Source organism: Melanaphis sacchari, unplaced genomic scaffold (genome assembly GCF_002803265.2).
Source record: "Melanaphis sacchari strain LSU unplaced genomic scaffold, SCAv2.0 Contig53_pilon_pilon, whole genome shotgun sequence".
In the NCBI taxonomy this organism is placed as follows: Eukaryota; Metazoa; Arthropoda; class Insecta; order Hemiptera; family Aphididae; genus Melanaphis; species Melanaphis sacchari.
In genome coordinates, this window is record NW_020271371.1 from 1,499,296 (window position 1) to 1,512,115 (window position 12,820).

At 27.9% G+C, this 12,820-nt stretch overlaps 1 protein-coding gene across 2 annotated transcripts; it reads left to right on the forward strand.

Moving 5' to 3' along the window:
- The first annotated feature begins 53 nt into the window (after nucleotides 1-53).
- Nucleotides 54-2,765, forward strand: LOC112599597 (dual specificity mitogen-activated protein kinase kinase 6). 2 transcript variants are annotated; one of them, XM_025346557.1, is made up of 7 exons: nucleotides 54-431; nucleotides 512-569; nucleotides 703-868; nucleotides 942-1,178; nucleotides 1,985-2,164; nucleotides 2,236-2,453; nucleotides 2,549-2,696. In XM_025346557.1, the coding sequence occupies exons 1-7, from the start codon at nucleotides 425-427 to the stop codon at nucleotides 2,694-2,696; spliced, it is 1,014 nt and encodes a 337-aa protein (XP_025202342.1). In that variant the 5' UTR covers nucleotides 54-424. The 2 variants fall into 2 exon arrangements, with proteins under 2 accessions (XP_025202342.1, XP_025202341.1); XM_025346556.1 differs by lacking the exon at nucleotides 54-431 and having other exon boundaries at nucleotides 484-569; nucleotides 2,549-2,765.
- The last annotated feature ends 10,055 nt before the right edge of the window (nucleotides 2,766-12,820 follow it).

A 12,820-nucleotide genomic window follows, 5' to 3' on the forward strand; every position in this document is an offset into this window, starting at 1 on the left:
TGGTCCGCCTGTTGATAATGTGTAATCCATTGATATTGTTTCCAAATTTACATTATACAATATTATAAGGGCATAGCAATTTGTTGCGGTGTACACCACAATGCATTATTATTATTATTATTAATATTGTCATTTGTCACTGTTTAGATAAATTACACGTAAGTTCGACGATCGGTACACACGCGCTACGCATTTCGCACGTTGAAGTTCAGTATAACATCGTTAGAGCCGTGCGTAGGACGAAAATGTGAATAATTCTAAAAAATACCGATTATAATATCAGGAATATTTTTCAAATTTCTTGTTCTCTCAGCCGCGCACTACCGGTGTTTTTCCGAAACCATGAAATAACGCGTGCGTCCCCGTGTTTGCGGTGCACCTAATACGTATTATTGATATATTGTTTCATAAATAATATTGTAAAATGTCTGGTTAGTGAAACGTTGTTATTTATTTTCTTGTTGCGAGTTAAGCGATTGATTGATGCAGTATAGTGCAACTATGTTTTTAGGCCGCAATAATAGGAGACCACCGCTGAAGGTTCAGATACTTGATGAGCCGCCTGTCGTGTAAGCACATAAACATGATTAATAATTATGCTATACCTACTTAATATATTATTATTTTACTACACAAATCACTTTCCGATTTTCATGGTTATCTGTTAAATGCGATATTACTATTTAATTTTCTTCCCTATAGTAACCTGCCTCGAAACCTGGACAGGTCCACCACTATTACGATTGGTGACCAGGAAACTACAGTCGAGGCAAATGACCTACAGAGAATTTGTGATCTCGGACGTGGTGCCTATGGTATTGTGGAAAAAATGCGGCACATACCTTCTGGCACAATTATGGCTGTAAAGGTGACTATAGTATATTCGATGATCAATGTGAGTACTGTTTTTTTACTATTTTGTTTTTTTCTCACCTTTCTAGAGGATAGCAGCTACAGTGAATACCCAAGAGCAGAAACGACTTTTAATGGATCTAGATATATCTATGCGTTCGTCAGCTTGTCCATATACAGTGCAGTTTTATGGTGCACTATTCATGGAGGGTGATGTATGGATATGCATGGAAGTAATGGATACTTCATTAGACAAGTTCTATGCTAAAGTGTACAAGTTTGGACGGAGGATTTCAGAACAAATTCTTGGACCTATCACTGTGGCGGTAATAATTTGTTTTTAATAAATTTTACAATAATTGATGATACAGTTTAGAAGTGACAAAAATAAAAAAATTTTGTTCTGTATGTATTTTTTATTTCTTTAGACATGTTTTAACTAAACTCAAAATTAATCTTATTAATTTAGTTATCCAATAACAAACACACGCCTTTAAATACTAAACTCCTAATTTATATATCCCTGTTTAAACCAATGTAAACTTATGGCCTTCAGCTTTGGGGCAATGCCAAAAAATCCAACATCGATAAAATTCAAACTTTCCAAAATAATATCCTTCCAAAAATCACCAATTCTTTATAACTCCAATCTAAAAATTATAATAGTCCACAAAGAAACTGTAACTTTTTACAAACTATTCTACTCCAAACTTCTTTTATATATCAAACCTTGCCACTTTTACAATTCCTGGAAACCCCCCTAGAAGACTCAATAGCAATTATTGGTGTTAAGACCTCCTTGACTTATAAAGAAAAATATACATAAAAACAAAAAATTTAAAATACTGAGCAAGGGTAGTGTTACCAGTGAGTGACTTATCTCATCAAATTATTCATGTAAATTATCTATTATCACATATTCTTATTATTTCTAAAGGAATAAATTATATATACTGAACAAAAACAAAAAATTTAATTTTAATTATACATCTATCTATGTCTTATAATGTTAAGTTTATTTTAATAATAATTAGTATTATTATAAGTTTGGTTCATACTTCTTCACATTATTCATTTACTATTCGTAAACAATAAATTAATTTATGTTTTAAATAATTTTTAATTTTTCTAGGTTGTTAGCGCTCTTCATTATCTGCATTCTCAATTGAGAGTTATACATCGTGATGTAAAGCCATCAAATATTTTAATCAGTCGTAATGGAAATGTAAAAATGTGCGATTTTGGTATATCTGGATATCTTGTTGATTCTGTGGCTAAGACTATTGATGCAGGATGTAAACCGTACATGGCGGTAATTACATTTATTGCATTATTACTATTAAATAGTGCTTTGATTTATGATTTAATATTTTTTGTGCGTAGCCTGAACGAATAGATCCCGATGGAAATCCATCCAATTATGATATACGAAGTGATATATGGAGCTTAGGAATATCTCTTGTGGAACTTGCCACTGGTAAGTTTCCATACGATACATGGGGCAATCCTTTTGAGCAACTCAAACAAGTGGTCAATGACGAACCACCGAGGCTATCTTCTGGTATTTTCACATCATACTTTGAGGATTTTATTTGTCAATGGTAAGTGTTGCTGATAATTTATTATTCATTCTAATTGGATATTTATTGAGTTTAATTGATTTGAAATATGTTTTCATGGGTTTTTATTTTTTCAGCTTACAGAAAAATTTTCGGAGTCGACCAAATTACTCCCAACTACTTGCCCATCCATTTTGTCTTGCTCACCAACAACCGCAGACAGCTTTAGTTGCATCATTTGTGTCTGAAATTTTAGACTTGCCTGATATGCCTGTTTCAGGTTAAATTATCAGCAATTAATTCACTAACAATAATATATTTATAACAGTATTTGTAATATTGTATATAAACTATAATTCAATATAAGTTTATTTTACATAATAATTACAATATTATTAACAACTTTTATATTGGTAAATTTTCTATTTACCAATAAGTCATAAGAATTAATATAATGTCGAAGATAGTTTACTAAAGTATTTTTAATTATTATTTGTATGATATTAGTTGTAATGAATGATTTGTGTTTTAGAAGATCTTGGTTTATAGATTTTTGTTTTTTGTTTTATTTTGTTTTTATATAATTGCATCAATTCTTAAAATCTAAGGATTACTCGACTAATATTTTTAGTACTTAGCACATTACTATCTAACTGTTAGTTTTGTTTTTATGTTCCATAGTGTTTTCATGTGATAATGTTAAAGAAGCAAATCAAAAATCTATATCTGTTTATATTTTACCATATTAGTGCAATATATCTGCTCTCGCATATTTTATTTTTGAACTTTTTTTATCTATTAATTAATTTGATAATTGTTGCTGTCATAAATTTTCTTGAGTTTTGATAGCTAATGTCTATAATTATCTACCTTAAAGTACGATAAGGTAAGCTTAAAAGTTAAAGCTACCCTCAAAAGGAGTAGAATTTCACAGCATATTACAGTACCTAGTCATATTATTAGTAATATTATATCATGTGCATCATAGTTAAACTATTAAAATTAAACATATAATATTGCATTCCAATTTTTAATCCTTTTCTGTTAGTGTTGAGGATTAAATGGTTTTCAAATTAAAGTCACTGATATGATTATTATTTTGTTTTGGGGGTAAGTATATGTCTTTATTCAGAGCTCATTGACTGAGGGGGCTATATTATTATTACTACCAAGATGCTTTAAATTTAAAAACTTAACAATGGTGAATGACTGAAATATGGGCAAGCTCATTTATCATAATTTAATATTATAGTAGTTATTATTTATCTCAAGATTAAATTTATAAAAAAAAATAAGATTTTACTGTTAATTTGTCAATGAATTTATTTTATTTATAACCAACTAATAATATACAAATTACAAATATTCTTTATTTATTTCAATACTAAAAACAAATTTATTAAGTTGGGTATCTTCACCTTTTTTTAAAATTTAAAATCAACTCTTCTATTTCATAAAAGAATATATTTATAGTACTAAACAGTATTTAAAATAGCAAAACAAATCAAAATGAAAAAAAATCATACACCTGAACATAAGTAATACAAAACTGATGAAGTGCAATTGAATTAGCATAAATACATTTTTGTAAATTAAAACTATATTATATTTTTATTTTATTAGAAAATATTTTGTTATTTTTTAAGACATAATATTCAGTATTTTAAGAATTTTTTAGTGCTATAAAATCTGAGCTCTGGTTTCAATATTAATAAAAACTTTATAAGTATTCTGCAGGTAGTAAATTACCAAGATAGTTAATTATTATGACGTTTAGACTTTAGGCAACTCTGTATTTAACTGAAGATGTATAATTCACCTACATACGTAAGATATTAAAACTTTAGGTTTTGTAACTTAAACTAAAAAAAAATGTTAACAGTTATTAAAATAACCGCGAGTATTTCTATAAGTTTATGACTATGTATTATATATTTCGGAAAATATTTGTTTTATGTTTTACTCGGCAGACATATTTGTAATTATTATTTAAATAATAATATAGTTAGTATTAACACACTTAATAAACAGACGAGGTGTGATAAAAATAAATATGACAAAATTTCTAAGGTTAAATATTGGTTTACTAAAAATGGTTGTAAATGCAGAGTATACCCAACTAATTTTTAAATTAACAATAAAATTTCAAAATATCTTTTTTAATTTAATTTTAAAGAATTAGTCGAATGAAGTAAATTAATAGTTTAATATTGAAACTAATGTTTCTATGAAAATTCTAAAATTGTTAAATACTTATAAAAAAAAAAAAAAGACTTACAACGTTAAAATCTATTTATTCTGTTAATCTTTTTGAAGAATTGCATTATTTATATTGTGTATTATGAGTATATGATATGTACGTACTAATTATTAATATGTACGTAATTCAAACGTCGACAAAGTTAGAAACGTTTTATTCTATAGAAATGTGTTTGGTAGGTTAAACATACCGTTGTTTAATATAGAAACCGGTGTTTGATTAAGAACCATTTTTTATTGTAGTATTGATGTGTTAGAAACTTGAGGCAAAATAAAAAAAAAAAAACTTTAAATTCGTGTCTGAAACTATAATGAAATACATTTCGTGGTTAAATCTACGACAAATGCTTGTACGTATTATATTTTGCACGACATACCGTATAAATGTAATATTACAAAATATTAACGTTTGATGATTGAATTTACGTCGTTTTATTTTGAATTGGAAACAGTGTCGATTGAATAAAGATAGTAGGTACTATTTAAACTCAACGAGTGATTATAAATAATTATAGGTAATATATAATATTATAATGCCTACCACATTCAATCGTTATACACGCATCGACGAAAATAATTTGCTTATAAATTTATTAAACTTATGTTTCCGCATGATTATATTAGGTATAGGTTTTTTATAGGTCACCACCTGCGCGGAACAGATTAACTATGTTATTATTGGAATAAAATTGTGCTTAGATGATTATACAGTATTATTTCATTTTATTCGAATAAAAAACAGTTTCAATGGTTTTCAAATACAATTATTCATCAAATTTTAAACAAAGTTATTCCTATTGTTATCGGTTATTTTCTTTGATTTAAGATTAAATATAATATTATGGTTTGTAATTTTAAAAACAATGAGCTGTTGGCTTTGTATTTTAAGTCACACGGCTAAAAATTAATTATTTAGATATAACTGTATCTATCGCTGGCGTGGAATAGCGCTCACAAATATTTTTATTATGTCTTGAAAGCTTTAGATGGCACTATGGTAGCTTGGCAGACATTTAAGGAGGGAGACTACATTTATCACAATTTGTGAAAAAGTGCAAATATTAGGGTTCAAAAGACAACTTCTTATTTTACTTGATATTTTAAGCTTAACATTTTCTTAATTAAAAAAAAAAAAGTATTGTGTATTTCAAAATGTATTAAGAATTAACATATCTACGTCCACTAACATATCCACTAATCTACTTTAATTGTACCTTTTACTTTTATTGTGGAAAGTAAAATAAATCAAAACGGCATAAACATAGTCCATAGATAATTCAACGATTAATTTAAAATATATTTTTATTTTTTATATTACTGTTATGTTATAATATCATTAATAGATATTTAATATTTTAATTTGTTTAAAAAAAAAAAAATTATACATAAACTATTTTGTCTATTTTAGGTGCGGGAAGGAAAACTGTGTTTTAATTTTGATCAATTATCAGAATTTCGGATTTATTTTACAAAAGAAATTAAATGATGAATGAAATTTTAATGATTATTATTGTAGTAATCTTATAAGGAAACTTAAATAATCTTAAAATAATTATGTCTGCTTACACAATATATTATTACGTGTTATAAAATGTACCTATCAGTTTGAACAAATGTTTGTATAAATCGACCGTATTTTAGGTCACCTTTCCCCTTAAAAATAAAACTGGCGTTTCTCTCCCACCATTGTTTCTCAGTTTTTAAAGCGTCGACCATTCTTTGGTTCTTATAGTCTATAGGTACATAGTACTGTGTAGGTATTTATACTATATATGTCCATACCTATGTAAATACTATAGGTATACATGAAATACATTTTTTTCACCTTACCATTTTTTAACCATACTCTGTATGGTATATTGTATTGGTTCAATAGGCGTATACGATATTTAATTGGAGGATTAGAATTCTTGTAAGACTAGCAGAGTTTCGAATGGCGAAGGAGAGATAATAGGGGATGGTAATCGGGTAACACGACTTGCATAGCTTAATCCACGGATCAAATTAAATAACAGACGAAAGCAAAAAAAAAATAAATTAATAATAAACAAAATTAGAAATATTTCTAGAATCAAACAAAAAGTAAACCAAAAATAATACTATCTTATACGAACGGTTGGTCCGAACGTTACACGTTTTACATTGGTATTAAACGCCGTGTTAACTGCATAATATCCTTTTCGACATCGATTATTCACCATGTCGATTATTTCTCAGAAATGTTTGCCAATAATTTAGTAACACCCAGCGGGGTTCGGAAGTCGCTGCAATTTTATCTCTGTTGGGCGTTGGCACTATTCGGTCGTTTATTTGCCGTAAGTACTAAGTAGTATTTGTTTTAATCTACTTCAGCTCTGATTGTCCCTCTGTCATAGCCATCGTGTCGATTTAAAAAAGGTATAGAATAAAAACCTTTTTTTTTCTATTTATTTCGACTATTACGTTGTCTCTGAAATACCTCTCCGTGTTTAAAAAAAAAAAAAAAAAAAAAAAAAAAACGTGGCAATCTCATGAGCTCATTATATCTATAATAATTAATAACACATGAAACGTTACCGTCGATTAGTTATTAGTTAACAATAATTAATAGTATCAATTTAAAGTATGATAGCTGTTAGTGCATATAATTATTATGATATTTTTTTTTTCATAATACCGAATCAGCCGCACGGCTCGAACCATAATCCGGGCTTGGGTCCAGGTTTTCCAGGTCTCGGTGTAGTACTGCATATATAAATATATTATCTTAATTTCACACAAGTGTCATTTAATCTGTAAATCGTAATTGTACAATGTATTTTATGATCTTTGTATACTTGCACCGATGCCAAATTCATTTTGTCCGTTATAATCTATTGACGTTGAAGTGGAGGAGTAATAATGTTTATTATGCAATGCAATTTCTGATAATTCGGAAGTAATGGTGTGGAGCCAAAAACGAATTAAATATTATTTTTTACAACTGTTCAAAATGGTAACGGTCGTACAGATACTATAAGCCATCTTGTTTTTGTGATAGATATTGAATATTGATATATTGTACTACACAATATGTACGTACTTATCCTATGGATTGAAGTATAGAAATCAGGATGAAAAAATTAAACGTTTATTTTTTTATTTAATTATGCACGATAGTTCTAAGTACCTTATTTATCATTACAATTTTTTACAATTTTTATCTTTATCAAATATGTTTAACACCTAATAGCTGATATGCTTACCGTTTTATAGATTTCTGTAATATTAATTTGAATAAACAATACAGAATTCATTAATGGGATATACGTAAATTACTTGAATTCTATTTTAAAATAGTGAATCGCATGTGTTTGACAAAAAATAATAGCAAATATATTGCTCTTTAGATGTTTTTATACATTATTATTATTTTTAACTGGTACATGGAATAATGGAATATTAACACAACGGCTTCAAAGCATCATGGAATCACGCAATACAATTATTATGTATTCAAGCTACGCATACTTTTCGATACGTAAGTATTTTGGCCATTTCGGATTTGTAATTACCACAGTTTAAAGTTACTATTACTGTAATATTTTTTAAAGTAACCATTACATAATTCTTGAATTATTAAATATTAACTCTTTATTTAGAAACAGGTAAATTACATATGAATTTTATTTTTAAAATAAGCTAAAATATATTTTTGTATGCATAACTAATTTGAATGGATATTTTATTTAAAATATAAATAAACAATTTAGGTTATGTTACAACACCAATGTGCCATACTTATACAATACAATCGATATTATACAATTATAATTCCTATTTAACAAGATGCTTCCACAGGTTAATTTGCTGTAAGCAATTCAATAAAATCCATTACTACTCGTTTAGTTGTATTATATTATTTAAAATATTTGTTGAAATACTTGTCCATATTACATAAATAATGCAACAGTAAAATACTAAAATTACCAAAAATTAATATGATATAATAATGCATAATAATAACTATAATATACCTTTTTTAACTAAATATTATATAGTTATTTTTTTATTTAAAATTAATTGTGTATCTATTGTCATACTTTTTTTGAAATCATTTCATTTATTTTTTTTTATTTCTCAATATTTTAAGCAAGCCATTTTGAAGAAAACCCTACATTTTTACAATGATAAAAATTATCAAATTTGTATATTAGCTACTATATAGTCAGGTTATCAAAAACGTATATAAAATATAAGTATATAATTCTATACGTAAATGGGCTACTATTTTAAGATTCATTAATAATAATAATAATAATATTATAATTTCCGTTAAGTATGATAAAAATTATGTTTAAGAAATTAAATTTCTATTATTTATTTAATAATAAGTTTTTATATTTTTATAATAATCATTAATTAAGATATTTATCATAATATATTTATTGAGTGTTCAATCATCGGAGGGTATCCGTACAGGCAAAATGTTTTGCTTATTTATGATATAGTTCCGCGTATCCAGTACAACATTTTAAATACGAAAATTTATTTTCAAAATATATCACTGCACTTATTTCTACAAGACCACTAATTTGTTTTCCTTTCTACCTATTTATATTTTACATAGACAATAATAAATAATAATATTAATGTAATTATATTATTTTACAAAACTGAAAACAAATAGCTTTGTATAGATAATATTTATTACGTTTTCCACCTCTTGCAAGCTTTTGGCTTTATTTCAGGAATTGTAGGTCGAACTAAGTGATTGGGGGTGCATATAAACTCTTATATTAGTATAATATTTTGGCGAACTCGATGTGATTACAAAATTACGTGATATATATTTATTAAATATCGAATTAAGTACAATAAGTATACGTATTTTACAAAGGTTGTTTTAAATATTTTTTGAAGTATTTAAAAAATAAATCTTAACAATTTAGACAAATTTAAATTAATTGATGCTAATAAATGCACTTTGGAATTTTCAAATATCATTATTTGTAGATTAAAAAGATAAAAATATAATTTATTTATTTTGGCAAGATTCCCGGTTTTTGAAAGTACTGTTGGTCAAGTTATACATTATGCTCCTGGTACTTAATATACCATTAGGCATTTAAACATTTTTATATGATACAAATTAAAAATGTCTTTTAAGTTAGGAAATTGCGTTTAGGTAATATGTTTACTGTTTATTGTATATTATGTACTAATTAATACTTAACATTATAAGAAAATTAGAACTTAATACTTAAATACTATATATTTTTTGTTTAATTGAAAAAAAATATAAATTAATTTGATACAATGAAATATGTTAGAATCGTATTGTAATTGACAATTTATTGGCGTCAAATTTTGTCTATAAGGATTAGCGTAAAAAACTAAAAATATTTAATTAAAGCTCTTTCATTAAAAGTAACATTGAGGTTAAGTTTGCTTAGTCCTGCCACTAAATTCTCAATGGTATAAAAGTTCACGTCGCCACTATCAATATGCGGAAATGTGCAATACATAGATTTTACTTATTGTTTACGATTTTGGCACTGCCACCGTTATAGTGCAGATGCAATTTGATAGAAAAAGTATTATAATCTACAATATTTTATTGATTATTGACATTTGTAGAGTGGGTCTGATTATATGACTTATACTCGTGATAATATTTATTTGTTTTTTAACGCGTCACTACTCAGTTGATATATAAGTAATAAGTATACAGTCCTGGCGAATATCGGTATACAACCCCGTTCGTTTGTTTACTAATTCGTATTAGTTAGTTACTTACTTACTTGTTATCGTTAATTATTTTATTTATACACAGCGTTGAATGTATTCCACTGAAAGCAATCGTGCTGACTTCATAAGGTGGGCGGATACTGACTGCCGGATGCAAGAGAGTATAAGACGTATAAACCTATCTATATATAATTATAGACATTTCCATTGCAGAAAGGACAGTTATCGTAAATCATGATGATGAATTTAAATGGCTTCGTTTGGGCTCGTTTTCATCTCTTTACAGATGCGACTTGTGGGTACACCAAAGTTTGTCCAATAGTCGTTACGCGTGTTCCAACTATAGTGATGTTGTCTGAACTATTTTACAATATAGCGTTGTGATGGCCTAACTTTCGATCACCAATGCGTAAGCTATTGTAAGTAGGTACCTACGAGCACTACGAGCTTTGGCCATTAGGCTACAATTGTTTATTTTCCGTGGGATCATATTATCCACACAGTACATTATGTTTAAATCCTCACCTTGCCTTGTTTATTGATGTTATGTGTTATTTTATGGAACATAAAATCGTGTAATCATACACGTTTTGCACAAATGTTATTCAAATTGTCGTGTTTAGTGCGTAATATGTTTTAGCTACCTATTTCTTGAACAATTATAATAATAATGATTGATATATAAAGTAGTTATTTTTTGAAAGTATATTTTAACGAATATTACAATGTAAATAAAATAATAACTTACTTACTTACTATTAATGAAATAAAAATCGAGAACGGATAGACCCATAATACTGCATACCCATTACTATATATAATATAAAACATAAAATGCTCAAAACTTTAAAATAGATTTTTCGTTTTTGAGATAAATATTTTAGCTTTTAGGGTATATTATATTTTTTTATGTATACAAAAATACGAGTACATACTTAGTATCTAGATACAATGGAAAATAATTGAATTAAAATAAAAATAAATAAAAAATCAATGCTTTTGAACTTAAAATTTTATTTGTTAGAATGGTATAATACACACAGGCATGCATATATTATTGTGAACATAAAAACAGTTTCGAGAAAAAAATAAAGTGTCTCATAACTTTTGGGTTTTCGGCCATCGAATTTTCAATCCGTGAATACACATAAATTCACAACGTACAAGTACAGTCATAAATACGGTGTTGCAGTGCGGACTGCGGTATTATAAATAGGTAATATACCTGCTCGTGGGTGTACGGAATTGGGCACCGGACATGAAAAATAATCGGCCGGTAATCCGTTTCGACGGTTATCCACTATTGTTGTGGTGCAGTGGTTGCTGCAGCTGCGATGTTTGTTTTGGCATCGTGGACGCGGTGATTCGAGGATAGGTGGTACAGTAATATAACATTGCGATATAAATCATTGTGATACTACAGGAGCTCCAGCAATAGATAAATACAAACATTCGCACGGCCATTCACGAGACCCGAAGGAGACTAAACAAAAAAAAAACCCAGTTGTATATCATTCGAGTTGTCGAATGTTTTGACTTACCGAGATGAGGAAGTTCAATAAAATTGTAATATTACACTGTATTCCAATAATATTACTTATAATAATAATATTATTATTTGTTACCTAGATATGTAATGTTTGCATCGTTTTCGTACAGGTATATCGCATACATTACATAATAATATATACGATTATAAAGTTTAATATAGATCTAAGATTCGACGATCGCCACTACCATCAGCGGTGGTGGAATTAGGATTGAGTTTCGGGAGTTGTGGAGCTTCTAAAAAATACTATTACTAAAGATGAATTTCGTTAAAATATCAAGGGAAGGTTAGGAAGGCTGGAATGGCCAAAAGTTGCCTATGCATACACTCGTACATTACACAATGATAATGTCCGTCGTCGATTACACGCGTTAATCAATCCGCGGTCGCATCACTGTGTGCATTCGTTTTCTACCCACTTGATCGTAATGTATAATATACCATTACGACGCATATCAATTGTCTGTTGATTGCTCGAATTCGATACTTTATTTTATAATAGGTATACATTCCGGCTATAAAGTGTGTATAATTTTGTGTGCACAGATGACGGTGGTATATAACATCAACAGACCCATGTATACGATTACGCAATATCTATTACTAGCAAATAGCAATAAAAGTAATAATACAATACAACAGAGTGTCGAATCTCCAGACGTGAGGTACCTATTAATAAATAAAAATGTTCGTCATCGTCAGGGGCAATATTTTTTTAAACTTTTTTTTTTTTTGAGAGGAGGAGGTGTGCATTCGCACTTATTTTTTGTAAAACATTAGTAATATTTTTTATAATTTGTACACGGCACATTGTTGTAGTTTGTATCCTTATATGCGAGTTGTATAATACGTTTATGTTCGTACCACGGTTTTTACAAATCTACAAAACACT

What these genes read in the sequence shown, in the direction of transcription:
- LOC112599597 (XM_025346556.1), top strand. Translation starts at nt 484, where the DNA reads ATGCAGTATAGTGCAACTATGTTTTTAGGCCGCAATAATAGGAGACCA. An exon ending in CTTGATGAGCCGCCTGTCGT is followed by an intron (nt 570 to 702) that starts GTAAGCACATAA and finishes TCTTCCCTATAG; the next exon opens with TAACCTGCCTCGAAACCTGG. An exon ending in GAGGATTTTATTTGTCAATG is followed by an intron (nt 2,454 to 2,548) that starts GTAAGTGTTGCT and finishes TTATTTTTTCAG; the next exon opens with CTTACAGAAAAATTTTCGGA.